The sequence below is a fragment of the Argiope bruennichi genome, chromosome 8 (assembly GCF_947563725.1).
Source record: "Argiope bruennichi chromosome 8, qqArgBrue1.1, whole genome shotgun sequence".
Taxonomy (NCBI): Eukaryota; Metazoa; Arthropoda; class Arachnida; order Araneae; family Araneidae; genus Argiope; species Argiope bruennichi.
The window spans coordinates 3,863,579-3,890,035 of NC_079158.1; the positions used below are offsets into that span (position 1 = coordinate 3,863,579).

The 26,457-nt window shown below is 31.9% G+C and overlaps 1 protein-coding gene across 1 annotated transcript in view; it reads right to left on the reverse strand.

Annotated features, from left to right (window-relative positions):
• The window catches only part of LOC129981623 (corticotropin-releasing factor-binding protein-like), a 91,318-nt gene extending 66,797 nt beyond the window's left edge, over positions 1-24,521 (reverse strand). The window contains exon 1 of the mRNA XM_056092537.1: positions 24,401-24,521. Coding sequence (XP_055948512.1) covers positions 24,401-24,475 — 75 coding nt within the window. The 5' untranslated portion in view covers positions 24,476-24,521. The remainder of the gene's footprint in view (positions 1-24,400) is intronic.
• Positions 24,522-26,457: the final 1,936 nt, after the last annotated feature.

The following is a 26,457-nucleotide window of genomic DNA, read 5'->3' on the forward strand; positions in this document are numbered from 1 at the left end:
CGACACTGACGTTTAAAGGACCGCCGGACGCGCTGAAACATACCAGGTGTGCTTGCGATTTCTCCAGCATCAAAGGTGTCTGATAAACAAGAGATTTCATGTGGCCCCAGAAGAAGAAATCCAAGGGATTGAGGGCTGGGAAACGTGCAGGCCAATCAACAGGTCCGCCGCGTCCAATCCACCTCTCAGGACATGTATCATCTAGGTAGTTACGCACAGAATTCGAAAAATGCGCTGGTGCGCCATCGTGCATTAACCACATGCTCTGGCGTGCAATGGCCGGTATTCCCTGCAGTAAATCCGGAAGGACGTGCTGCAAGAAAATAAAGTAATTTGCGGCACTGAGGTGTTCAGGTAGAAGAAGATACGGTCCCAACAGATGATCTCCGAGAATTCCTGCCCAGATGTTAATACTAAATTTATGCTGCACGTTTGACGAGATAGTGATATGAGGATTTTCGGGGGACCAAATATGTGCATTGTGCGTGTTGAAGATGCCTTCTCTAGTAAATCTGGCTTCATCTGAGAATGAAATTTTTGCAGGAAAGGGTGCATCTTCCTATGTGGCACCAAGCAACCAGCGTTCGAAGTCCATCTGACGTGGGAAATAGTCATCGTATAGGAGTTGGACTTTCTGCAAGTGGAAGGGGTACATGTTTTCAGCATGCATGACTTTCCACACCATTTCGTGCCAAATACCAAATTCAGCTGCAACTGATCGCGTGCTTGTCGATGGGGTATCGGCCAATCGTTGCAAAACTCGCTGTTTCAGGTGTGCGCACACTTCGTTCTTGCCCAGCATTTGGTCTAGTTATTTTGAAGGATCCCTGTCTTCCGCAACCGTCGATCAATATTTACAAAGGTGCTGTGGTGTGGACAACGCTACTTGGATGTTGCTCTTGGTATATTCTTTGTGCTAGGCGTCCATTACCATCTGCTCGGCCGTAAATTAAATGCATATCCGCATATTCGTCATTTGTGAAATCTGACATGTTGTTTGGGAAGGAAACTTATCGACTATCAATTGTGCACTGCTCATTAATGAATACAAGCTGCTTTTATATTCCTCGAACCATCAATTCTGCAATACTCGCTGCTTTTATATTCCTCGAACCATCAATTCTGCAATACTCGCTGCTTTTATATTCCTCGAACCATCAATTCTGCAATACTCGCTGCTTTTATATTCCTAGAACACATGGAAAATTTACATACGAGAAAGCTTCTTCTTCTCGACTACCTTGTCCCAAATCTTCGCATTCATTGGGCCATTCTCTTCGCCAAGCTAATTGTCTCTTCGATGTCTGTTTCTGTGATTTTCACAGAATAAACATCTCTTGCTACCCTAGGTTTTATGATATTTTTTCATCTCCTTAATGCCTACTATCACTTCTCAAAATTTATCTTTCGAATTTGGCAACACCCTCTGAAAACATAGGTGCCGTTGTTGCAGCGATGTTTCTCGGCAAACATTTTAAATTTTCTTGAATATCTTAAAACCTCTTCAGTTTTCAGACTACAGACTTATATCAAATTAAAGAGTATAAAATTCCTTCTATTTTCAAGCTTTTATTATTCTTAAAGTTATAAAATTTTTGCAGATAAGGGATCTAAACTATTTTTCCGTTTTCAATAATTTACGACCCCTGGTTCATCAAATCGGCATGTTACTAACATGAAAAATAGCCTTTCAGAATGTGCTTTCACTTTTAAAAAATTCATAGTTAAAACAACATTTGTTACTTTTTTATTAATTTTTTACAGTTTCCAACAGTTTTCCGATATTTTTGCGATTTTCACCCCCTAAACGACGTTTGGGACCCCATGTTGTATGGTGATTCTTTATCCTCTTGATGCCTACTCTCACCCCTCTGAATTTGTCGGTCGAATTCGGCAACACCCTGTATATATATATATACAGGGTGTCTCATAAATATGGGGAATCTGCCATTATGGCAGATGTGTTCGTGAACATTTGAATCAGGTGTTTGGTCACCGATGGATTGGTCGTGGTGGATCGGTTCCCTGGCCACCAAGCTCTCCTGATTTAAACAGCATCGATTTCTTTCTTTGGGGAGCACGGAAAAGTGCTGTGTACGCAACACCTATGGATTCAGAAATGGATCTGGTTGCAAGAATCGTCTGTGCTGCTGAGGATATCCAACAAAATCCGGGTGTATTTGAGAGAGTTCGCCAGTCTATGGTCCGACGGTGTAACGCAAGATCTCTAACAATGGTGGAAACTTTGAACATCTTTTGTGACATTTTCAAATATCATGTACCACATCACATGTAATATCTTTGACCAATAAGCATTTCAATGATCTCAATCTCGTGTCTCTTCATTTCTTGTACCTGTTATACAACTTTCCCATGGCGTTTCCGACCACGGGTTGCTATGCAAATCTGAATCCTTGTGATGTACCCTACCTCCCCTTAAAGTTTGTCCCAATATTTATGGGACATCCTGTATATATATTATTCATATGAACAAATTTAATAATATACATAAGCAACTCACATACTGATATAATGCTATTATATATGTAACGCTCATATGTGTATAAACATATATATATATATATATATATACACAACACATATATATAAATACAAACATATATATATATATATATATATATATATATATATATATATATATATATGGAATTGAAATGCCATCTATTATTCGTGACCAAATATTTGCACTGATTTGTCCAGAGCACCTGATGTAGTAACTTTCTTTTGGTAATCATCTCTATTCCTTTTGTTTATTCCTGAATAATTTAAAATTGGTAAATGAATATTCTAGAGGGTTTTTTTTTTTTTAGATAGACATTTTAATGGAATAGTTCAGATAACATATGTTTTAAACAAATCATCGTCGGTGATAGGAAAAACACATGCATTGAATTTTTTTGAAAATTTTCATATATTCGGTATTTTTAAAAATATACTTGAGACGCCCTTATTTCATAAATTTAGAAACGGTAAGCAAGAAAAATGCATATTTTTGATATACTTATTTTAATATTTATAAATTGTTGCAGAAAAATCTCTATTTTGCACTCGAAACTTCATGTAATGTGTGAATTAACTGGACGTCCGGGGCGAGCAAAATTATCCAAATTTGTTTCTATCAGGAATCAAATAAATTGAATTGCACCCTTTTTTATGTATATAAAAAAACATCTCATTTTAAGATATTTTTAAAAAACATGATCTAGATTTACTTTTAAAACGTTTCATTTCTGATTATCTTTTTCCCCAATCTTTACTATAAATGGAATACAGCCATCCCTTTTTGGGTTTAAAAATGCAAATACTGGCATTACTTTCATGCTATTCTTTATTAAACTCTATATTACATAAAAGGGAAATTCATTATATGTACGAACAAAGAAGAGTGACCACATATCAAAATAATTGGTACAGAACCATTATTTATCGCACCTTTGTTTTTTAAGTATGTTTCAAAAAATTAAAAAGAATGATTACACGAAATAAAAATAAATTACTATAAATTTAGCACGGCATAAATCTGTTTCCAATAGCATGTAAATAGACTAAAGGAAGTATTCGCTGAGGACAGTAAAAATTCTATTCTACATTCTATAAAGAAGTGAAGGATTCATGATAATTCACAAATAAGTAGGTAGAATTTATAACAGACGTAAGGTTTAATTTTCTACCTCGCCTTTTTATGATTTATCATTGCCAAAAAAAAAAGTTTATTTTATTAAAAATGTTTTAATGTAATTATACTTTTCTATTCAATAGCTACACCGTGCTCTCATCATGGCTTGCACAAAGAATAATACATAAACGTTAATAATAATATAATATAAATTTATAATAATACATAATATAAATTTATAATAATATATGATATAAATTTATAATAATATATAATATAAATTTATAATAATATATAATAAAAAATTTAATAATAATATAAATAATTATATTAACTATTATATAAAACTTGACGATGTCTTTAAAATAGTGAAGAATAAAATTACTTCTTGAAAGCATACTTTACACACACAATGATATCTCCTAATCTAACTTAAATCACCATTCATTTCCAATTTTTCTAGTCTTAAATTAGCTTATAATACTTTATCTTAACAATTATTTCCTGGTCCGACGTTTTTACTTGATTAAATCTAACACCCCCTATAAAGAAAATTGATGACTTTACACTTCTCACTGTGCAAATGCAGAGATAAAAATCCCTAACGCCCGAGGCGTTCCTTCCGAAGATTCTCTCTCCCGAATCAACACTTATCAAAGAAATCCCGATAAGAATTTTTCTCTTGTGCCCAGGTGGTAACGGACGCATTTACACCTCTCAATCCCATTGTATAAACCCTGCCCTGCCACGGAAAAATAAATTGAAGTGCAATCCTTGTCGGCATGATATATAAATCATAAATAAACTCAACAACTGCTTCTTCAATCCACGTTTTGCAGAGATAGATAGGTAATAATAGATAAATATATCACTACATGAGATAACGAAATTATTCGGATTGCTATATTTGACGGAGACTGTAATAATTTCCCTTAATAACCGATATTATTCTTCGTGTTGTCACTTGGGTGCACCGTCGGACTCTACACTCTAAGTTAAAAAAAATTGTGAGACAGATATAAAGTTATGTGCTGCGCGTTCCCTCTTGCTGAAAAATGACTGCTACTTGATAAAATAATTATTGCAAAAATTCAAAATTATTGCAATTAACTTCAATTATTTATAACAGACAACGGAATCCTATTCTTTAGTCAACCTGATAAACACTTATATGTAATGATATTTTTAATAATATTTAGTCAACTGATAATATTATTACTCTTTAGTCAACCTGACAATATTTTATTGCAATGCACATGAGAAAAATTTGTCTTAAAGAAAGTCTGCAGATACTAATCTCTATTTTAAAATAATTTTATATTTCTTTAAGACATCGTTTCATTTTATTTTCCAAAAGGAGACCGTTTTCCTTTTACATTTTAAAAGAGAGTGTTTTTTTTTTTTTTTTTTTGTCCTTTCTTTTCGTATATTACGAAATCTCTGCAATATTTATTATTTTTAAAAAAATCTTCGCTTTCTGATGATATTTAACCTGTTGTATAATATTGATGATGAGTTACATCTGCAATTTTTTTATATATTTTCTGATAATTGTAAGATTGTATAACACTGTACGATATTCCATTCGATTATATTATACTTACGGAACTAAAAATGTCATAACAATTATTTATTTTAAAATAATATCCGAACTTTGCAATCCCAGCAACACTTTGAACAAGAATACAACTCTTCTACCTTCCCAAGCAAATTGAAAATCGTTTTTATGTTAGTCCAATGCCATTATTTTAGAAACGAATCATATTTTGATTTTATTATTCGAAAACAAAATATCTAATAGACAATGTTCCGAATTTCTTTCGTAGATATAATTCAAACAATATCCCAGAAAAATTTTAATGGGTTCTTTTGTTTCGATACTTAAGGAAAGGCCTCTTCTTATTCAAAATTCTTTAAGTACATCATGAACTTAGTTGAATGAGACAAAGGTAATCCATTAAAGCAATGCAAAGCTTCCATTGTTGTTTGCATTTTCAGAAGAAACATTTTATTTGATAGCTATCATTTGAGTTTAAAAACAAAGTGCATCTGTTTATGCGACGATATTAAAATTGTCACATAAACTAACAAACATGAATATTTAAACTATTTGGGCTATTTTTCAAACTTTTATTCATGGCTCTATAATACCAGCTGCCGTTCAAATGAAATTTCCGCACAACTGCATTTTATTTATTTATCCGGAGCATTTAGGATCTTCTTTTAAACTCATTCCGTTATCCTCATTCACGGCTGAGAAATCGCAGATTACGGAGGAATATACACAAGAAACATTTCAATTCATGTATTTTTGAGATTTGTTAGTTTATAAAAACCTGTATAGACGATATTAAAAAGATAACATTCTAATATTTAATTTATTTTATATCCTTCTTCCACTCAATTCCTTTGATAATAAAAGCAAACCTCAATTCATACTCTTGAATTGACTATACAAATCAGATGTTCTTATCTCAGCTATGTTCAGATGTTCTTATCTCAGCTCGTATTTCTTATAATTTGTAGGTGGAAAACAGAATGAAGATGAATCTAAAGAAAACAAAATTTTGATAAATTCGATTTTATGCTGTTATACCCAGTAGCGCAATGATTATAAATACTATATTATGCTAATAATAGTAATTGTTTTAACTAAACCGAACAATATTCGTTTCAGATTAGTTCAATTTGCTTTAAAATCCCGATTTAAAGTCTCTTCAAAATCTCGTCTTGTATCATTTTTGTTCAATCTCCCATGCCACTTCAATGTTAGAACGTTTGATATACAACAGATATAACGTTGACAGATAATTGGTAACTCTTCAAAATTCCATGCCACGCTAACATTAAAATGTTTAGTATGCGAATGCAAATTTAATGCTGTACAAAAAAATATAAACGGCACATCTTTGATGAAATCGATTCCCAAAATATCAAATATTAGATTCCGAAACTGAAGCTTGACAAGAACATACTACCAGAAATGAGACCATCAGGAGAATAACGACAATATCTGTACTTTTCTGAAACACCCTAAACTCGTATTTTGATATTTATTATTAATGATTTCTAACATATAAATACGCTGAAGAATAAAGATAATTGCTGTAGGTTGGTACAGTGATGTTGAGCGAGTTGAAGAATGAAGTTCGCGACAAATAGAGAGAATCAAGGAATTTCATTAACGGCTGACTGGAATTCGTTTGTTTTGGCCTTGGACTCGCCTGAGGAATCGAAAGAACAGAAACACTTTTATTGGCATCCATTTTAGGCTGGTTTTTTTTTTTTTTAAATGCGATCATATTTTGAATTTAATCATATGAAAACCTGCAATTCAGAAATCACGCTCTCACAGATTTCTCGAATTATATGAGAGTAATTTCTCATTCGAAGTTCTAAAAAAAATAACAATCCAAATTTTGCAAAAGTACGCACGCATTCTAATGGGATTAGCTAAATATCTTTCCAATAAGGCCAATGTCTTGATTTTTAGGGGATGAGGTAGAAGTGTGTAGGAATATCCTTATTCGAACACACGATTTTCTTGAATTTTAACACCTGAGTAGAAGTTTTCTATGTTTCCGTTATTGTTCCAAATCAGCATACTTTACCAATTTATTTCTTTTTTAACAGAAATTTTCAGAAGTCCATTTTCTTCAGCTCTAGGATAGGAGAGAGATTCTGTCATTGAATATTTCTTTCACTACGGCCTTGTCAAATATAAAAGTTAATGATAAAATAATCATCCGGCTTAACTCTTCCAGAAGCAATTTATATTTCTTCTTGAAAATTATTTTAATGTATGCATATGCGCATGAGAGAAACAATAGAACTAATAGCCGTCTTCTGTCTTCATTTGATGATAAAAACCAGTATTTTTTTTTCAAGTAAATCGTCTGTAAATTGTTGGTGAAGAAAAGGTTTTTAAACAGGTACTTTCGAAAGTATTTATATAGGTTTATTATGTAATATGAACTGAAATTTTCGAGATATTAAAGTTTGCCCAAGCATTAATAATACTAATTCGTAGTATCTAATTAACGTAACCTAAACATTCCACTTAAATACTTTGTATAAAGAAAAATAGTTAAATAGAAATTTATAAATTATGTTATGAATAGGAAAGAAAACTCTGAAGTTACTTATCCTCTTTATTAACTTTTTCCAAAGTATAAAAAAGTTTTTAATCCTGATTTGTGCAAGTTAAACAAAAAAAACATATTTTTCATAAAAATTTGTATGTTTTATAAAGATGGTGATATTTTCTTAAAATTGTAATACCTTTCGTATTATCTAAAATATTGTTATCAGTTTTTCTTTGAAACTTTGTTACTTCATTATCATCTTTTTTCGGTTACGGTGTTGCCTTCATCACTTCTTCATTACACTTAATAATACGCATGCCCTGTAAAATATTTAATAATCACAATGCCTTCGTCAATTTGTAGAAACGTAGACTGCTCTGATCTTCTGTGTTAGAACCTTGCTTCTTAACCGAAGGTCGAGAAGGCCGATTAAACATATATTATTAGAACTTCGACAAGGAAAGATTGCAAAACGGTGTTAAAAAAAGTATAAATAATATCTTGATGAAAAAGCTTCGAGATAGAGAAGTTATGTTAGTTCGAGATATGAAAGTTCGTTGTAGGGATGTTGTGTATATTAAATAATTCAACTGTACACAAAAACATAGATTTGTACATAGATAGTGTACGGTATGAGATGAAAAAGTTGCAACTTTTACAATGGTTCACTTTTCGGAAAATAATATTGCACAATATTATTTTCAAACATTCTGCAGCTATTTACAACATTTCTTGCGGATTTGGAATTCTTCTATTTGCTCCAGGAACAAAGTAAAGCAGAATAAAAGTTAATAATACCGAAGACGATAATAAAAAACGGAGAAAAACACTATTGCTTACACGGTCTGGAAATAATAGGTGGAAAACTATTGGTTGCATTCTTTGCATCACGAAGTCATTTCAAGAAGGTGTTTATTGAGCTCTGGCAATTGATGCATGGACATTGGCTATGCAAACATTTCTTATAGAACATGTAACTATCCTTTAGATTGATGAAGTAGTCACGTATCTTCACACAATATTTGTATAAGAGTATTGTTATTAAGAGTGCTCCACGGTCTTTATTAGATTTATTAAGGTGTATCTTTGGATGAATTTTCGAAGCAATAGTTTTATTATCAGTAGTTTCCATATAGAGGTTGTATTTATTTTCTTAGGCTCAATAAGAATCGTTTGATATAGTGTTTAATTATCGACATAAAGGTCACTAAAATTAACTTGATATCATCATTATTCTCGTATAGGAAATACACAGAAAGTATTGCAATCGTCTAAATATTCGAAACTCGAGATTTGGATGATTCTCCTCGTTTTAGACCTTTTGAAAGTCAAAAAGATATTTTTAGTATTATGTCTGACCGTCCGTCTGCCTGTCAGTAATAAAGACAACTCAACTACGCCTTGCGCTTGACTGTTGAAATTGGATTAACGGTCATTACACCGAATTTGCAAATTTCTACCACATTTTGAACAAAGTGCATTCAGAGGAAGCATGTTTGCTCGACTGATCGAATGCAAGTAGAAAACGACGATAGATAATAGATCAATAAAACTTGACACACAGATTTAATTCCAACATGGGATTCAACATCTATTGGTCAATACTTTCAAAAACGTAATGATTTAAATATGTCTGATTTAGTATGCTACTTTACAACTATACTTGTAATTCTGTGTGACATGTTTGTTTCAATCGGTTGAAAAAAACGCGTCTAAAACACAAATTCGATTTTAGGATATTATTAACCACATTAGAGAGGTAAATTGATAAAAAAAAAAGAAACTCGCCAAGGATCACACGATAGGTTCACTAAAAGTGTTAAATTCTCAGCCAAGAAATTTCATAACTATTGTATGCCAGCGCCGTGCACAGCATTCTCTAGTACTAGAGAACGGGAGAGAAATTTTTAAGAGAACGCTAGTTTGCATGTGCATTTTGAAATGCATCGTGTGCAGCTAGTTTTGAAAATATACCATTTTAATTCGAAACTAAGCGCCTTCAGTAATTACCTTTTCATAGTAATGATTCCATTCATAAACTGCATCTTGTCGTCCCAAGTAAGAAGAATATCTTAAACTATATTAGCACAATAAACAGAAAATGTTGAGATCTCTTATCTGCGCACGCAAAAGCGGCTGAATCGACCCAGTTCTTGTACTAAGGGATATCAAGGTTTAATTTCGCGATAGCTCTTGAAAAATTCAAATGTAAACGATCATTGATAATATGCCCAGATATCATAAGCTTTTTAATGAAATAAAAATTGGCAAAACGGTATGGTGATTAGAATTGGGGGCTCAATTAAAAAGGTTTTGCTCAGGAAGCTTTAATAATCAAGAAGGTTTTTACGATTTCTGTCTCGAACGGAAAGTGGGGAAGGACTATATACGATCATGAGCTTTCTTATTAAATAAAAATTCTCAAAATCTGACCAATTTTCAGAGATGGGAGACTAGTGTTTTGTTTCCTTAATTATTTTGAATATATATATATATATATATATATATATATATATAATTATACATATCTATATGTTTGAAATAATTAAGGAAACTATATTTAAAATATATAGCCGTCTTCTGTGATCAGCTGTTCGTACCTCATAATAATGGCCTTAATTTATTCATGTCAAACTACTTTGATGGACTACATTTTTTCACAGCGAAAGAAAGCTTTATTTTAAATTATATTTTCTCAATAAACTTAGAATATCCAGCACAAGTAAAGTGATCTGTTTATCTGGTTTGAATTGATTGGGGTTTTTCATCTTGCAGGTTTTCAAAGTATCGAAATGAATTGACAAATCAAATTGGCTAAATCGGCGAAATAATAAAAGTTGGGGGGGATTTGTTAAAATTTAATTTTGTGATATATCTCAAAAATGGAGATCGATCACTGATGGTGTATATAGGGGTTATAAGCTTTCTTGTGGCTCTAATTTTGACGAAATCTGTTTAATGGTTAGAAGGTACAGTTAGATTGCGATTTTTGAAAAAACAAATCTCTAGAAGATAAGAAAAGGGGCAGGCAATCATTGATTATTCAATTGTAGATCATAAGAAGCAAAAGATGGCGAAATCAGTTCACTAGTGGGGGCCGGGTTACTGGTTCGTTGGTTTTACTTTCATCTGATATATGTAGATATTACCTCAAATCATGTCTCTAAATGATAGATTATTATAACCTAAATTCCTGTATTCATTTTTCTATAATAGCAAAAACTTTCAAAGAAGAGAAACTTTTGAATATTTTTCGAAACTTTAATTTCATTAATAACTGATATTTATACAAGTTGTTTAGAAGAACACTGTATATGTTTTTAAAATATCAAATAATGTCTTTTAATTATAGATTCTTGAGCCTTTTAAATTTTTTGCTTGATTCGTTTCTTTTTCTCTCGTACAACTCTAATTCAAACTTAAGTATACACACCTTATAAAAGTTAATAAATAAACTGAATTCATGAAAAAAAATGATTTACAGTTAGGTCTACAATGGATATTTCTGCACAAAATTCAAAGCGAAAACATCGCACCATTTAAAAATGGAGAATTAAGCTTGAAATTAAGACATGACATAGAAATTGATAAAGAAGCGTCTTTTCTGTCAAATGCATAGCAGAAAATGACTTTTAAATTGCTCTATCCCGCTGAGTGCTCTAGATTTACTTCGGAAAGATGCCATAAAAAATTCCCGCGCCTCTTTTATGAGATTCCGGAAAATTGAGTAGTCGTAGAGAAATAATCATCCTCTCTCAAAATATGCTGGGGTTTGTTTGTTTTTCTCCGTTTTCAGGAATAGAAATACTTATCTTCCTCGACAAACATATTTCTTAGACACTGATGACTTCAAAGGAAGCACCGAAGTGACGTTAAAATGAAACAAATATTTCAATAAGCACTGAATTTCCATATTTGCTTCGGATTTATTTTTATTTAATTAGATTTCAGTTACATATTTTTATTCAAGGAAAGAAAATGATATATTCTCGGTACTCAAACCTAATTTCTTCAATACAGGATATTATACAAAATAGTTTGCAATATAAATAGTTTTGCCATTAAATCCGGAGATAATTCATCTCAAAACATCCATAAAAGCGAGGCTGTGTTTACATGGCATCGCGCAAGCTGCCTGATACGCAATGCAATAAAGCAATAGACGATGACGGCACCTTCTTCCTACGTGAAGAGCAGCGAAAGGGTTTTCATCGTCAAAAGAGGCCAGAATCTTCCCGTTTTGGATCCCCCCGAGATCGGAAAACACATTCTTGGCATTATGTATGTCTGTGACAATTCAAAACCACTTTGAACTGGAAGGATGAAATTTTGTATATGTTTACACCAAATTTGTAAACATCTGTCAAATTTTGCACCAAATCTAACTAGGGGCTGACCATCTGTCTTTCTTTACTTTCAAAAACATATCAACGCGATAACGCAGTCATTTAAAAGCACTGCGGGACTTTGTGACTGTAAGCGTAGTTTTGTATCCAATTCCAATGTCTTCTGGTTTGAGAAAACAGAGAACGCAGAGGAAAAAAAATAATTCGATTTTGGGATACTTTTAAGTGCATGCCATGGGTTCATTTCCCAAAAAGTGCCAAGGATCACATCATAGATTTAGTAATGCACATCAAATGATAATATAATCTTATTATTATATTTTCGAATGGTTTTTATTAAATAACATAGTTATCTAATAACAAAAATAACGTAATAACATTAACGTATTAAAGAAAATAATATAATACCCTTTAATAACGTATTTATTGTACTCCAATGCCATGCGCCGAGATAACATCTCTATTAAAAAGTATGCAAGGAAGTTTTGGAGAGACAACATCTCCACATTTAACTTACAAATTGCAGTGAATTCAAAAATAAAATTTACTTGACTGATTCAGATGACTACAGATGGACTCAAATGGAAAGGAAAATACAATTCCAATAGACAAACAACAGCAAAAGGATAAATTTTGCATGTAGTTTTTAAACCATATTTGTTTATAATCGTCAAAGTTAGAATTAAATTCGTCTACGGATAATAATCTGTCTGTCTAATCAAAAATGAATATTTCGATTATTTTATTATTTAAAAATTTAATATGCTTAGATGGTATAAATCCAATACATGATCTTTTCATCAAAAGTGAAGTATATAAAACTCTACAGTATAAAATTTCGAACGAATTTCCCCTGTTTATCCCCGCGTTTAGGAATGAAGCGGCTAGGAATTTTAGGAATGTTTTTCCTAAAATTTGCAAAAGATTTTCATTCTAAGACGGTTACATTGACATTGTCACACTATTATCGCATTTATAAGCAAAATATTATACATATTTTTAAGTATTTGACTGATTGCATATTTACACTTATATCCAGAGAAAGTTTATCTTACATTTTTTATTACGTTCATTGACCATTTCATCCAATTTAAATAAGTAATTCATTTATTTCTCAGCAATTTGTTGTAGATATCATTTAAAACGATTTTTTTATAAATATTATGTAGATAAAAGAAAAGTAACTTATAATACAAACTGATGAAAAAAAAATTAACATCAACAGTTTGTTACGGGCGGCTCAAAACTTAATGTTACTTAAAAGATAAATTCAAAAGTATATAACATTTTATGGAAGTTATACTTTATTTAAATTGAAAATTTCGGTAATTTTACAAATTTTTTTTAGAGAATTCCAAAAAGCTATATTTGTAAAATCAAACCACAGCTAAATAGGTTTATTTCACTCTGCATGAAATGAGGTCTACAACTGCAATTTTAATAGAGTTAATTCATATTTTTCAGATACACTACAAATTAACCAAAAAAAATTATTTCACTTTTTTCAACTTTCAGAAATATGTATCTCTGGACAAATATTTCTGTCAAGGAAAATGAACATACTTATATAAGAAGGAGGAGAAATTAGCCGAATCCTTCACCAAAGAATCTTTTTTTAATTTATTTGCACAAGAAAAAATAAATTATTCCAAAAAATTATTCTTATCACATTCATCTTTTCATCCAATGAAATCCAACTTTGCTTAGTGCATACGTAATGATATAAATTCAATTTATTTTGGATTCAGCTTGCTGTGAACTATTCTAACTTCTCAAATTTCTATTAAAGTTAAAACTTAGTAATTAAAAATTTTAACAATTACAATAATCGCTATATTGTTAAGAATATAAGAAGTTTCAATCAAAATTTTTGCTAAACAGAGCTGAGCATCATATTGTTCAATGTTTGAAAGTAAATCTTTTAGCACGTGCTGCTACCGAACGATACGCAATCAAAACTATTTTCATCCCTTCTGGTTATAAAAAAAAAATCATGTTTTCCTTTCCTATGCTCTGCACAGTAATAACACTTCTTTCCCCGTACCAGCGCCTGATAACTGCTTTCATCGTCTCATATGCAATTTAAAGGCAGTCCTGTTACAGAATCAGAAGGTCAAGCATTCCAGAACCCAAAATCCACTGGCTCAAGCTGACATGGAATGCTTGAGGATCAAACAGTTGACAGCCAGGAAAGCATGACAATGTGGAGAAAGAGTAGAACGAAGCAAGATATCATCCTCTTCAGCAAAATATTATTTCATAATTGCTCAAAAATATGAGATCGATTCTAAATATCTCTGGAGATGTCACAAAATTTAAAAAAAAACTAATGCATTTATTTTAAATTTTGAATCAATTAATTATTGGTAACTTTCAAGAGGAAATGTCAGTTTTTATATAAAAAAAATTGCAAATTAAAAACGCTATACTTTTTTTTGATTAAAATGGCATCATCATCATCACATACTCTTGGCTTGTTTTAAAAATCTGAAGTTTACCATGATGAAATCACTTTGACGTGGCCAAAAAAAACTAAATTTTTAAATTTGCTTACGATGAATAAGAAGAAAAAAACTTAACGGATTTCAATTAAATTAAATCAAACAAATTTGCTGTACAAGCTTTTGTAATGAGAAGAGTGCTGACACTTTGAATATCCACTTTCGCCTTAAATGAATTGTGCGTAAAAATTTTGTTCAAATGTCGGTTTATTATGTTTATCTTATTATTATTAAAAAGTATTTAAGAAAAAATGATTTTTTATTTAAGAAAAAAATATGTTTTGGTGCTTTGCAACGGTTAATTATCTGGTTCAGCAAAAAAAAAAAAAAAGTTCAGTTGCTGAAGAAGTTTTAACAGTTTTAGAAGTATCTTGAGATGACGTTGCTGTTTCTAAAATGGATGGCCTTGTACAGAATTGGATCCAATATATGAGGTAATATATTTCAGTGGTAGCTTCAACATCTAATAAACACTCCTGATTTAAATTTTCGTATTTCTTACTTAACCTATTTGTTGTTGTTTCTTATGGCACTTGCCATGGACAAGCCCGCTGTTACGAAGACAGCGATTTTAAGCCGGTGGATGAGCGTCTCTTGTTTTTTATAGTAGAGGCAAGTAGGGCCAAAACTACGACTTTGCTACTTACACATCACTCATTCGCTTGCACAACCCCTTTTCACAGGAGGGCACATTCACAGATAGAACAAGGGGAGAACAACCATACCCAAATGAGGACGCCCAGGCCACGGGGAAGACGCGCTATCCCTATGCCAGGACGCTGGCACTTAACATATTTAATTTATTTTATTTATGCGTTTAATAACTTAATGATATTAATCAAATATGAACAAGTATTTAAAATCACAAGACTTCGACTTGGCGATCATGATAATCCTTTGGCTTCTCACAAAATCATTTTAAAAAATTGCGTAAAGTGCATAGGAATGGGAGGAGACAAATGGAAAGTTTGCATTTTGGTGTATCAATGATGTTTAGAGAACGTTTTACTACTACCTAGCGAAATCGTTAATCGTTGCAAGAAAAGTAAAAGGGATTTGAAGTCATGAAGATTCCAACTATATTCCTTTGTCCAACAAACGGGATGCTGAATTTAATAGTGGGTATCAAAATGAAATAAATTTGTCAGTGTCACGTCACTTCTCTAAAGGAGAGCTTGATGATTTGATATAACATGGCAGTCAAAGAAAATCTCAGATAACTTAACTTAAAAAACTCATAAAACTTAAAAAAGAAGAGAACTATATCAAGCTTAGTTTTAAAATAACAGCTTATAGATTCAAGAAAAAGAAAATTCTTGTATGCTCTTGACAAGATTAAAATAATAGTTCTCGCTTTTTTTTTATTTGCTTCGTCTGAATAAAATATGAAAGAAAAAAAATGGGAATATTTTTACAGATGGTTTAAGTAAAAGTTTGAAATGTGTGTTATTGCATATCTTCAACTATTATCCTTCCCTGCAAATGTCTCTTCCTATCAAAAAGAAGAATATCAAAATGCTAAAATGTTCGCGCAAAACCTCTGCTATCAGGAATATTAGTGATCTTTTTTAGTTAACTTGAAGGTGACTGACTACTTTCCTGCTGGGACAAAAAGTGGATATAGTCTTTTTCCATTGCTTGCGAGATAAAAGGGCACACAGAGATCACTCGGAAAAAAAAACGAAATGATTTTTAAGATAGATTAACTGCAGAATACAGCGGAGGATATCAGGAAATTATTGATTGACATGCGCAGGTTTAATTCCAATGTCATTTTTCGTTGCTTCCAGTACCTTTGATCCAATACCCTACAATTCGGTCTAATGAGGCACTCAATAAAGATGTCGATAACATTCATTTTATTTGTAAAACGTTTTGGATTGAGCACTGAAAAGCTGTAAGCAGAGATTTTTAATATTCCGTTGATGCACAAAATTCCCTAAAGAGTAAAAATGTTCACCATCTATGACTAATATTAAGACTTTTGCATCTGAATGTTTCAGATTAATTATTAAAATTTTTTAGAAGATGACCTAGCAAATAACATGAAGTATTGGTGAGCTAATATGCTTAAAGTTTTGAAAATTGGATGCTAAATGAGTACAGTTTCCACTTTCACAATTTTCAAGAAATCTTGTCCATTTTCTCGAAAAAAATGAGATGCCATCGGGATATTGAAGAAACCGAGCAAAGATATCCAGGAAGGTGAGACACAGTTATGATGGAAAATTAGAAATAATTGTTCAATGAGAAACTCCAACTGCTCCTAAAAGAAACTATCAAAAAGTAATTTTCCATTATTAAATGAAACAATTTATTCAAATTTCCTTTTTTTGTCCTCAATGCAATATTATTATGAGATTTTTACCATATTAGTATTGTTCATCTTTTTTGTATTTATTGGAATGTACTTCATTTCATGCCTTAATATTGGTTTAAATACCAGTCTTAAATTTGACCAAGTTTTCATGCGATTGCTGTATTTGTTTACAAATTAATTACTCTTTTGAATTAAGTTCATTTAATTGCATCCATTTAATTTTAGTATTGATTTAGATTTGAGACAGTTTCAGCGAGTACTGAGCACATCTTGACGTTTAAACATAATTATCATTCTGTTACAAAATCTAAAAACAATGTCAGCTCGGGAATCAGCATCACGAAATCGCCTTAAAATTATCAGAATTTTATAGGCAATAAAATGAATATCGAGCAATGTTGAAATATTTGCTTTGCTTTTCTTGGTAACCTGAGAGGTGAAACTCTGCAGAATAGCACTGCATGTTTTTCATTCGTTAACCAATGAATTATATATTTTATGCTCTAAACTGTGTTCAATATTGATTTATGTCAAAGCATTATGATTTTCTTGTGTTCCTATTTTTTTAATACGAAAATATTCGAGTAAATTTTATCATTTTATAGAAGTCGTTAGTATCCTCTTCGATGCTTCTCGTGCAATTCACGACAGCAGTATAGCCCGCAATGGCGGAAATAACTTACACCAGACCCTTTTGTGTGGGTTCAGGAGATATTTGGTGGAATTAGTTCCATTGGGTTGCATAATCAATTCAGTGCTGCAAATACGAAACACGATTTTCTCAAAAATTCGTTTTGCATGCTGTCCCTATTAAAAGGCCTATTGTGATCTAAACGTTTCAGTAATTGTAATGTTTAGAAGTTCGGAGAGTGGTTACCGGCGCTTCCTCATCATCTCATGTGGACTGAAACAGAGAAATTATTACCAAAATCTTTAAAACGATATATTAATCTAACTAAGGAAAACTTAACTAAGGATGGTTAAATCATCTTATTGGTGTAACATTTTAACCATTCGCTAACAAGTCTTTTTTAAAATATCTACAACCAGACATTTTGCTGCTTGAATGAGAAATCAATTGTGCAGGAAATGAATTAAACTGAAAAGGAAAACTTGAATCAATGAATGGGAAGAACGTTTATAATGGATGCAGGTGATAGATGCTAATACACATTTTCAATTAGATGACGTTTTTTAAGCAGTTAAAAAAAATTTAATGCCAATTTTTTTACAGTAAATATAATGTTTTGGAAAATTAAAAATAAATTTTATTATTTTGTAACTAATCCAATTGTTTACGACATCAGCTGTTGCAAAAAATTATATTAAACTGTTAATGAATGTCGGTTAAGTATTCGAAATGCCGATCTCGAGTGTGAAAATCGGAAATTTACTTACAAATAAATCTAGCAGAGAAAATGTTAAGCTTGTAAAGTGGTATTTGAGTAACTCATGCGTTGTGTGCGATAATTCATCTCTAATTTCAGAGATCGAATACGCCACTGTCTTAGAAAAAAAATAAAGCGGTTGCTTTGGCCTATGCACAGGGTCTTCACATCCGGTTGGTCAAATGCGGCGTTGCATGCAATGAAAACAGTGGTTGAAATGGACATCCTTCTGAGATCCTAAAACAGAGATCCTTCTGAAACGCAAAGAAGTTTTGTTTCATCGATGCATCGAAAAGCTGTGGCAACACGCGCTTTATGGAGATGAAATATTTGCTTCCTCGGCGGTTTAGGAACGATGAGACGACACTCAAGCAACGCAGCTTCAAGCATTTACTGCAAAACAGCTGAAGGCAGTGAGAAGTTGGAAGACGAAGTTTCCCTGCAGAGGTATTTGAAACTCCTTCATTTGTGAAGCTCCTCCTACCTCACAGGATAGGGATTTTCGATCTTGCACTTGCTATGCCCTTCTAAGCCAGGAAAGGCGCTTCACGTTGATCTGAAATGGTTTTGTTACTTTAGGCAAATCAAGAGCCAGCTGGAGGAACAGCCCCTCGTTGATTTCTGGAGGAACCCGCTGGAATAATCAAAAATCTCTAAGATAGTTTCACTGGTCAGTTTCTGCTGCAGATGAGTGGAACTTCTTTTAAAGAATGCCGGGAATATGTTATTAAGTTAGATTGATAGGGACAGAGGTATTTAGATTTCTTGATGTTTCAGCAACACACAACTTATTACATAAATATAATATAATTTATATTTCATTTGAAATATTTCTAAAATCGGAACTATATGGTTATCTGAAACTGCTTACATATTTGCTCTTGAACCTCGATAATATAAATGATATAATATATATATTTACTTTCTATTACTTTACTGCATTGCTTACAGTATTACATTTGCTATTATATACGTTTACCAGAAAACGTCTGCGTATCAAATATTGAAGAATTTAAAAAAATGCATAATAAAGATAATATAATTTCATTTTTATTTATTATACACCTTATACAATTCGTACTAAGTGAATAAAAATTTGAGAAATACAGCATTCATTGCTTTTAAAAAAATTAATTAAACTTAAAAATGTCAAGAATAGCTACCAGAAAAGATTTGAGTACAAATATAATAAAAGGATACTCACAAGTGAAATTTCATTTTTTTTTATTGCAAACACTTATTTAAAACAGAACAGTAAACTTAAAATAGTGTATTTTCAGGGTCTTTGAAGATAAATTGAATTAAAATTAAAGCAGATTTGGAAGAAAAAAAGCCTACTTTCGGAAGAAAGGTAGATTATCTTGAAATGTCTAATCGATTCCGGGAAATTAGCAAAACTGTTTCAAGAATTCATTCCTCTATAAGAAGTGTTGGCAATAATTACAATTAATTGATATCCGTTACATATTAGAGATAGACGTCCATTTAAAATGACTGCCCATGAAAAGAGATATCTTCAAGTCCATATGTGTAAATCCTCCGTTTACTGAATCTCAAATTGAATGAAAAAATGAGAATAAGACTGAAAAAAAATTCTTTATGACACTACAAGGAAAATTTTGAAAACGACTACTTAACATGGTTATGTAACCGGTAGAAAGCCACTCATATCATCTGCAAATAAGCAAAGTGTTTAGATTTTGCAAATGCCACCACGGTTTTAGGAAAAGTTTTTTTCTGAAACGAGAGCAAGTTTCGCATATTTGACTTCAAAGGGTATAATCTGAAGTGCAGGAAGAAGAGAAACAGAATCTTTATCTACTCTCAAGCACAGGGAAGGAAGAATAATGGTTTGGGATCCCTGGCAGCCAATGGCCTGGGTCATGCAACATTTATAGATTCAGTATTAAACCGTCAATACATAAACAAAACGCAAAGTATTTGAACTTTGGTGATGACTTTTGGCTAGTAGAGGGCAAAATCCTAAACACAGTGCTTTTAATACGTAGGTCTAGCTGTTATATAGTATCGAAAATCAGCTAAAATTTCCGGGGCTGGGATAGCCTGGTTGGTAGAGCCGGCATAGCCCGTTGGATTCGCGTCCGTTAGGTTGCGTGTTCGAACCTCGCCGGCCGAATATTCCCCGCGTGCTTGGTGGCGGACGGACGTATAAATCTGTCGTGGTCACAAAGTCCTCCATGTCGAGAGTAATGCCACTGGGGGTACTGGATCAGGGGTGATATTTCTCTGATTCACATCTAAATTACGGTCTGTGAATGAAATGCGTGAATGAAGTCCGTCCCGTAAAAAGGGTGGTGACGTGTGTATAGATAAGTCGTTCTCTTGGCCCTAGATGGCGCTACTGCAAAAACAAGAGACGCTCCCCCACCGGCTTAAAACCGCTATCTTCGTAACAGTGGGCTTATCCATGGCAAGTGCCATAAGAAACAATAACAATAAGGACAGTTAAAATCGCCTCTACAATCGCCTGAATTAAAGCGCCTATTGAAAATTTATTGGACTTATTAGAAGTCGAGACTCGTCAATAAGATATAACCCGAAAGAAAATGTCTATAAGAATGTGATTTGATCGTCATAAACCATTCAGACTGATTCAATCTGTGCCCTAAAGTGGAACAGAGATCCTAAAATATAAGAGCCGTTCACCTAACTAATAAATTGTTACAGTTCGTGGTATTTAATTCACTCGAATACAGTAATTAATCTTTGCGAACTCTGTACACGAACTTTTCTGGGAGCTTTTCTTATAATTTTTAAGTTTAATTAATTTTGATAATAAATAAGGTGAGCTATATTTTTGAAATTATTAAAATAAAATAAATTAATAAAATTATCATTATAATGCGTTTTTCTTTATTCTTGAATATTTTACTATAAATGTGAACGCAGCCTTTTTCTGGTAAGTGTATAGTACCCCCCTCCCTCTCATTCAATTTAATTGTGTTCTTTTTTTTACAGGTGTAATAAGAAAAATGTATTAAAATGAAGAAAACTGGGTTTTTCTTAATACATTTTCAAAATTGCGTCTTAACTCAGTCACAAGGGATATCGGGTTTCGGATATATTGTATTGGTCTTCGTTTAAAAGCTTCACGAGAGGTGAAAGCAGTATTCGCACGACGTCATAATCGAAGAGAAATCGCCATTCCGCAATCAACTGCACGCAATCTTGTTCAGCTCTGAGGCTCCCTCGCTATGTTCCTGCGAAAAATTTCGCTTTAATGCATACATATGCGTCGGGTTGTAGCAACATTCTATAAAATGAAGAGTGTTGAAACAAACGAAGTTAATAAAATATTCAACATAAAATTCCATTCTTCACTTTCTCGTAAATGAAATACATAGAAAGCATTGTAATAGTCAAAAAGTCCCAGCCGGAGATTTTGAAGAATATCTGCGTTTCAGATGTTCGAAGCATTATGTCTGTCTGTCTGCTGACGATTGAAAGATGACCCAAAAACGCTCTCAGCCAGATGCGATAAATATTATATCAAAGATCTTTACGCCAACGTTGTATATTTTGTATTGAGCAAAATACATTCGGGAGAAGTCTGTCTGCCCAGCAGTCAGAACATAAGTTAGCACGACAATTAAAAAAAAAAGAGAGCTAGATGAATAAAACTCAGCTTACAGATTCAATGACTGCAATGCAGACACCCGCCAAAATTTGAGCCAAACGCAACCAAGGATTGTAATTTCAGAAACACGAAAATGCGGCAACTCAAAACGCTTAAATGTGACAATTTCAGCATGGTGATTTGTGACTACAAATGTAGTTCTGGGTCAAATTTTTGTTTCAAAAAAACGAATCTAAAACAGAAATTCATCTTTATTATCCATCATTCTTTATTATACAGCATTCGAGAAAGTTTCAGGGGAAAACACTCCAGTTGGTTTTTAATGTTACTTTCTAACGCTGCTGCTTTATTTTAGTTGTAGCTCAAGAAAAGTGAAATCCAAGCCTTCCAAAATGTCATTTTTCGCTCCAAACATCGGTTATATATTTCTTGGATGGGTAGAATATAACAGTTACGAATTACGGATTCAGTTTCAATTGTTGAACATTCTGCTAAGAAATAGGACAGGATTTTATTCTGGTTCTGACAGTTTTTATTCTGGAGTAATTCAAATGTCTTGACTATACTTCTTAAAATTCACTATTTAAATTCTCCAAAATTAAAAATGCCGAATTATAAAAAAGATTCAATTTATATGCATGAGATTCTTTCAAATATTCGGTATCTATTGTGCATTGTATTAGAAGAAAATCATAAAACAAGACCTATTTTAAAATTAGATAGCATGCGCACTCTTTTTTTTTTCATGTGACTCTATACGCATTCGTTTCATCAGTGTTAAATGATGAAATAACTGATATTTTAATATTCGCTGCAATTTTAACAATGATAATATTTTTAATTCCAGAGGTTGCGGTCATGAAAAGTTCGGATTTTTTATTTATATTCTGTAAGATAATACTTCTGCAAATTATTTAAAAATTGTTTTGTGGAATTGAGGACAAAATTAGTCCCTTTAAACAAAAAAAAATAAATAAGCATATTATTTTGTCTTTAAACACGAAAACAAGAAGTAGATTCTAGAAGATGAGCTAAATCCTTTGATTTGAAATAAAAACAGAGTAGATTTCACCTACTAGTGGAGTTTAATTCATTTAAAAATCACAATTTAATAAGTTGGATAATAATAATGAAATCCGAAATTAGTTTTATATATTTCCCATATTAAGATGTAGCAATGAAAATTTATTCTTTGATTCATCATTCTTTTTCAAATTTTAGTGTAAAAAAATAATTATTATAGATAACTGGAAAACATTACAAACATTAAAGAAACATTTTATAAATATCTCCAGATTTATTTATAAAGTCAAATTTTGTATACGGAAGAAATCTTTTCTAATTTGTAATAAGATGAAAATAATTTCTTGAAAAATGTTTTCATTATTTTTATTTAAGCAGTGTCTCGTTTCGTGAAGTGAAGCATTGTTTATTAAAGCAGTGTCTCGCTTCGCAAATATTTAACTCTTAAAGATAATTTAAATAGATGAATATATAATTTTATTGAAGATTTATTGTTACCTGATTTCAAATCATATAAAAATTACTGATTTGTTTAAATATTTAACTTCAGCGCATAGATTTATTTTATTATTTTTAATTTCTTGCTTTTAATCTCAGTTTTGAAGAACTACTATATTTCTGAGCCATTTATAAAGAATGAGAAAATGAGAATTTGAGTGTATCTATTTTTTATTCAAATAACGAAAATGCTAGGTGAAATAAATATTAACGAAAGCAAATAAGAATATATGTAATAATTTAATTATAACATATTTCGATTTCACCAACTTAAAAAAGATTTATACTTTTCATTTTGTTGTTCTATAAATTAATTTACTGAAAATTTTAAAAATAAATGATGTTTAATGAAATGGAGGGTATACATTTTTGAATTAGATGCTATAATTGAATAATTCCATAAATGAATAATTGCTAAAACTTATCATATAAAATAATTCTTTCCTACAAATAAGAAAATGCAATTGGAAAATGTAATCAACTTCCGGTGCAATTACTTCTTAACGCCGCTTTTCTCTTTTAAAAAAAGGTGTGTAGTATATATATTTATTAAATTGATTTCATTCTTCAGAATACAAAACTGTTCAAAATAATGTTGCAAATGATAATAATAATATTACAATTATAAAAATAGGATGTAAGGATCCATATTGCTCGAAATCACTTTAAAATAAACAAATAAAGTTCATAAATTGTTTCAAAATAATCTGTAAAAAAAGTTTTAGGAAATTTTGTATTATATAAAATAATGCTTTAGAAATAAATTCTTCTAAATAAAAATGAGTTATAACTCTTTAAATATAAAAGGAATAGCCCGACAAACGACAGTATTAAACAAGCTTTTGACATGGTTTATATGATTTAAATAATACTTTCAAGAATTTGTTATAATTCTTTTAAAAACGGAATGATCGTTTAATTCTTAAAACATGTCTTTTCCATGTAAAGTATTAAAATAAGAAACCGCGTTTGAATGTTTATTTTTCAAAGCAAATTCTTATTACCTGCAGAACAGGTGAGTTGAGCACAGATTCAAGCACCGCGAAGACCACAAGCGCCAGCAGAACTTGAGAGATCATGGCTTCGGGAATTCGTGAGGAGGAGGCTGACGATGTTTCACAAAAAGTGGACAAATTCCTGCCCTCGCGAGCTTATAAGTGGGTGGGGGCGCCACTCGGAAACTGGCTCTACTGAGCGGACTTTCGTGAACTTTGAGTCTCCAACTTGCGAGAGCAGAAAGTCAATAAAGATTAAGAAGATAGATACTAGAAGTTGTTTGTCTGTTTTAGAGACAATTTTACTATAGTGTGAGAATAGTGCTTTCAATTTTTACTTCCAATAACCGCGACTTGTCGATTTTGGATCTAAATATCGGTTCTCGTTGTAAAGGCATTAAAATTTTAACTGTATTTTTGATATTTCTGCAATATAAATTACTCGGTAATAAAACACCCCATAAAATATTTTAAGAGCAATAATATTGTAAATGCTGGTGGATTCATTTTTGTACCCGTATCCTAAATTCAGATTTTTAAAAAAAAGCTGAATTTCTGTTTTTAAAATTAAATTATTTATTCGGAATTATTTGAAAATTATTATGTAGAAACTACAAAGTTATATTTGGTTTCCGGAAATGGTTGAAATTTCTGCAAAATAACTTTCTCTTAAATTACTTCTTTTGTTTATTTCGATTTCATTTCTTCCTCTCTGAAAACTCGTTTTGCGTTGCCATCGTGCTCTGATTTAAAAGCACAACATGCCGAGTAGCTGAAATTTTGTTTGTGCCGTCAACATCGAAATTGTGGAAAGATGTTGCCAAATTTAACCATCCGCTTCACATTGCGATATTGTAAGACGCGAGAACGTCGCCTCTCTGAAACATTTCAAATGAAAAGGATATAAGAATTTTAATTTATTCGTGATTCGTATTTCCCTCCGATGTAATTCCTACGTTTATGAGTCATTCCATGTATTTTGTTTTCATCTATTTGTATCCATTTACATGCCAAGAAAAGTGACTATTTTAAATGTATTTATATTTGGTATTCTAATAGGTGCTTTGCGCTTGTAACATCTTTTTTGCCATGAATATTTTAATGCTTGCTATCAACATGAGAAAATAGTCCATGCACTAAGGCAAATATCTCCGAGCTGGGTTTGGATCCATTTGAAGCTTTTCGAGTATTTTAATAATATATCTTCGGCAAATGATTGATGTATGAGAATAAAATGTCAAAGCTTCATTGAACGCTTCTTGTCTGTGTAATAATCATTATTTTTCTGAAAATATTATTTGTGACTTAACCAAAACACAATTCTCCAAGGCACCCACGAAACTGCAAAGATATCTTCAGTCGGATCAGAGAATGAATAGAAAATACAGGATTAGTGAAAGTTCATTAAAAACTCATTTTAAACTCATTATTAAAAATTATCAAATTGTATGGAAAATTTAATATTGTATATAGATCGAATATTATAAAATATAGTTCAGAATCCAACAATCTGCTCGCATGCAGTGACTTATTACCCTTTCAAATCTCCTCACTTGTACTGCTGAAAGTGACAGGCGTATTGGTGCAGTGCTGGATTATTAAGAATCTACTCTACTCAAAAAATTATCATCACAAATTTACTACTCATTCTTAAAAGGCATTGTATGATAATAAGCCTTTTAACCCGCTCAGACACAAAAACTCTTTCACAATAACCGTTAAAATTGTTAGTTTCTCTTTCTTCCTCTTAAATGCCCATCAGAGAAGCGTCCTCGCACCCTTTGATGGTAAGCAGAGAGTCACTTTCTTCAGATTCGTCCCTGAAGCAATCTGTGTTAGAACCTTCGTAATGAAAACGACACACATTTCATCCTCTCAATAATGTAATGATTCATCATTCGTCCGCTCAATCTTTCAAACTGGTAGCTCTTTTGATCCACTGATTTCATGTTCTTGCAAATTAATTTTTAAGTTGGTGAACATACTTTTTTCAAATGCGGGATTGCACCATTTCATCGTGGTCCCACAGCTGAATTTCAATCCGTTCAAGGTTCGCGACAAAAACG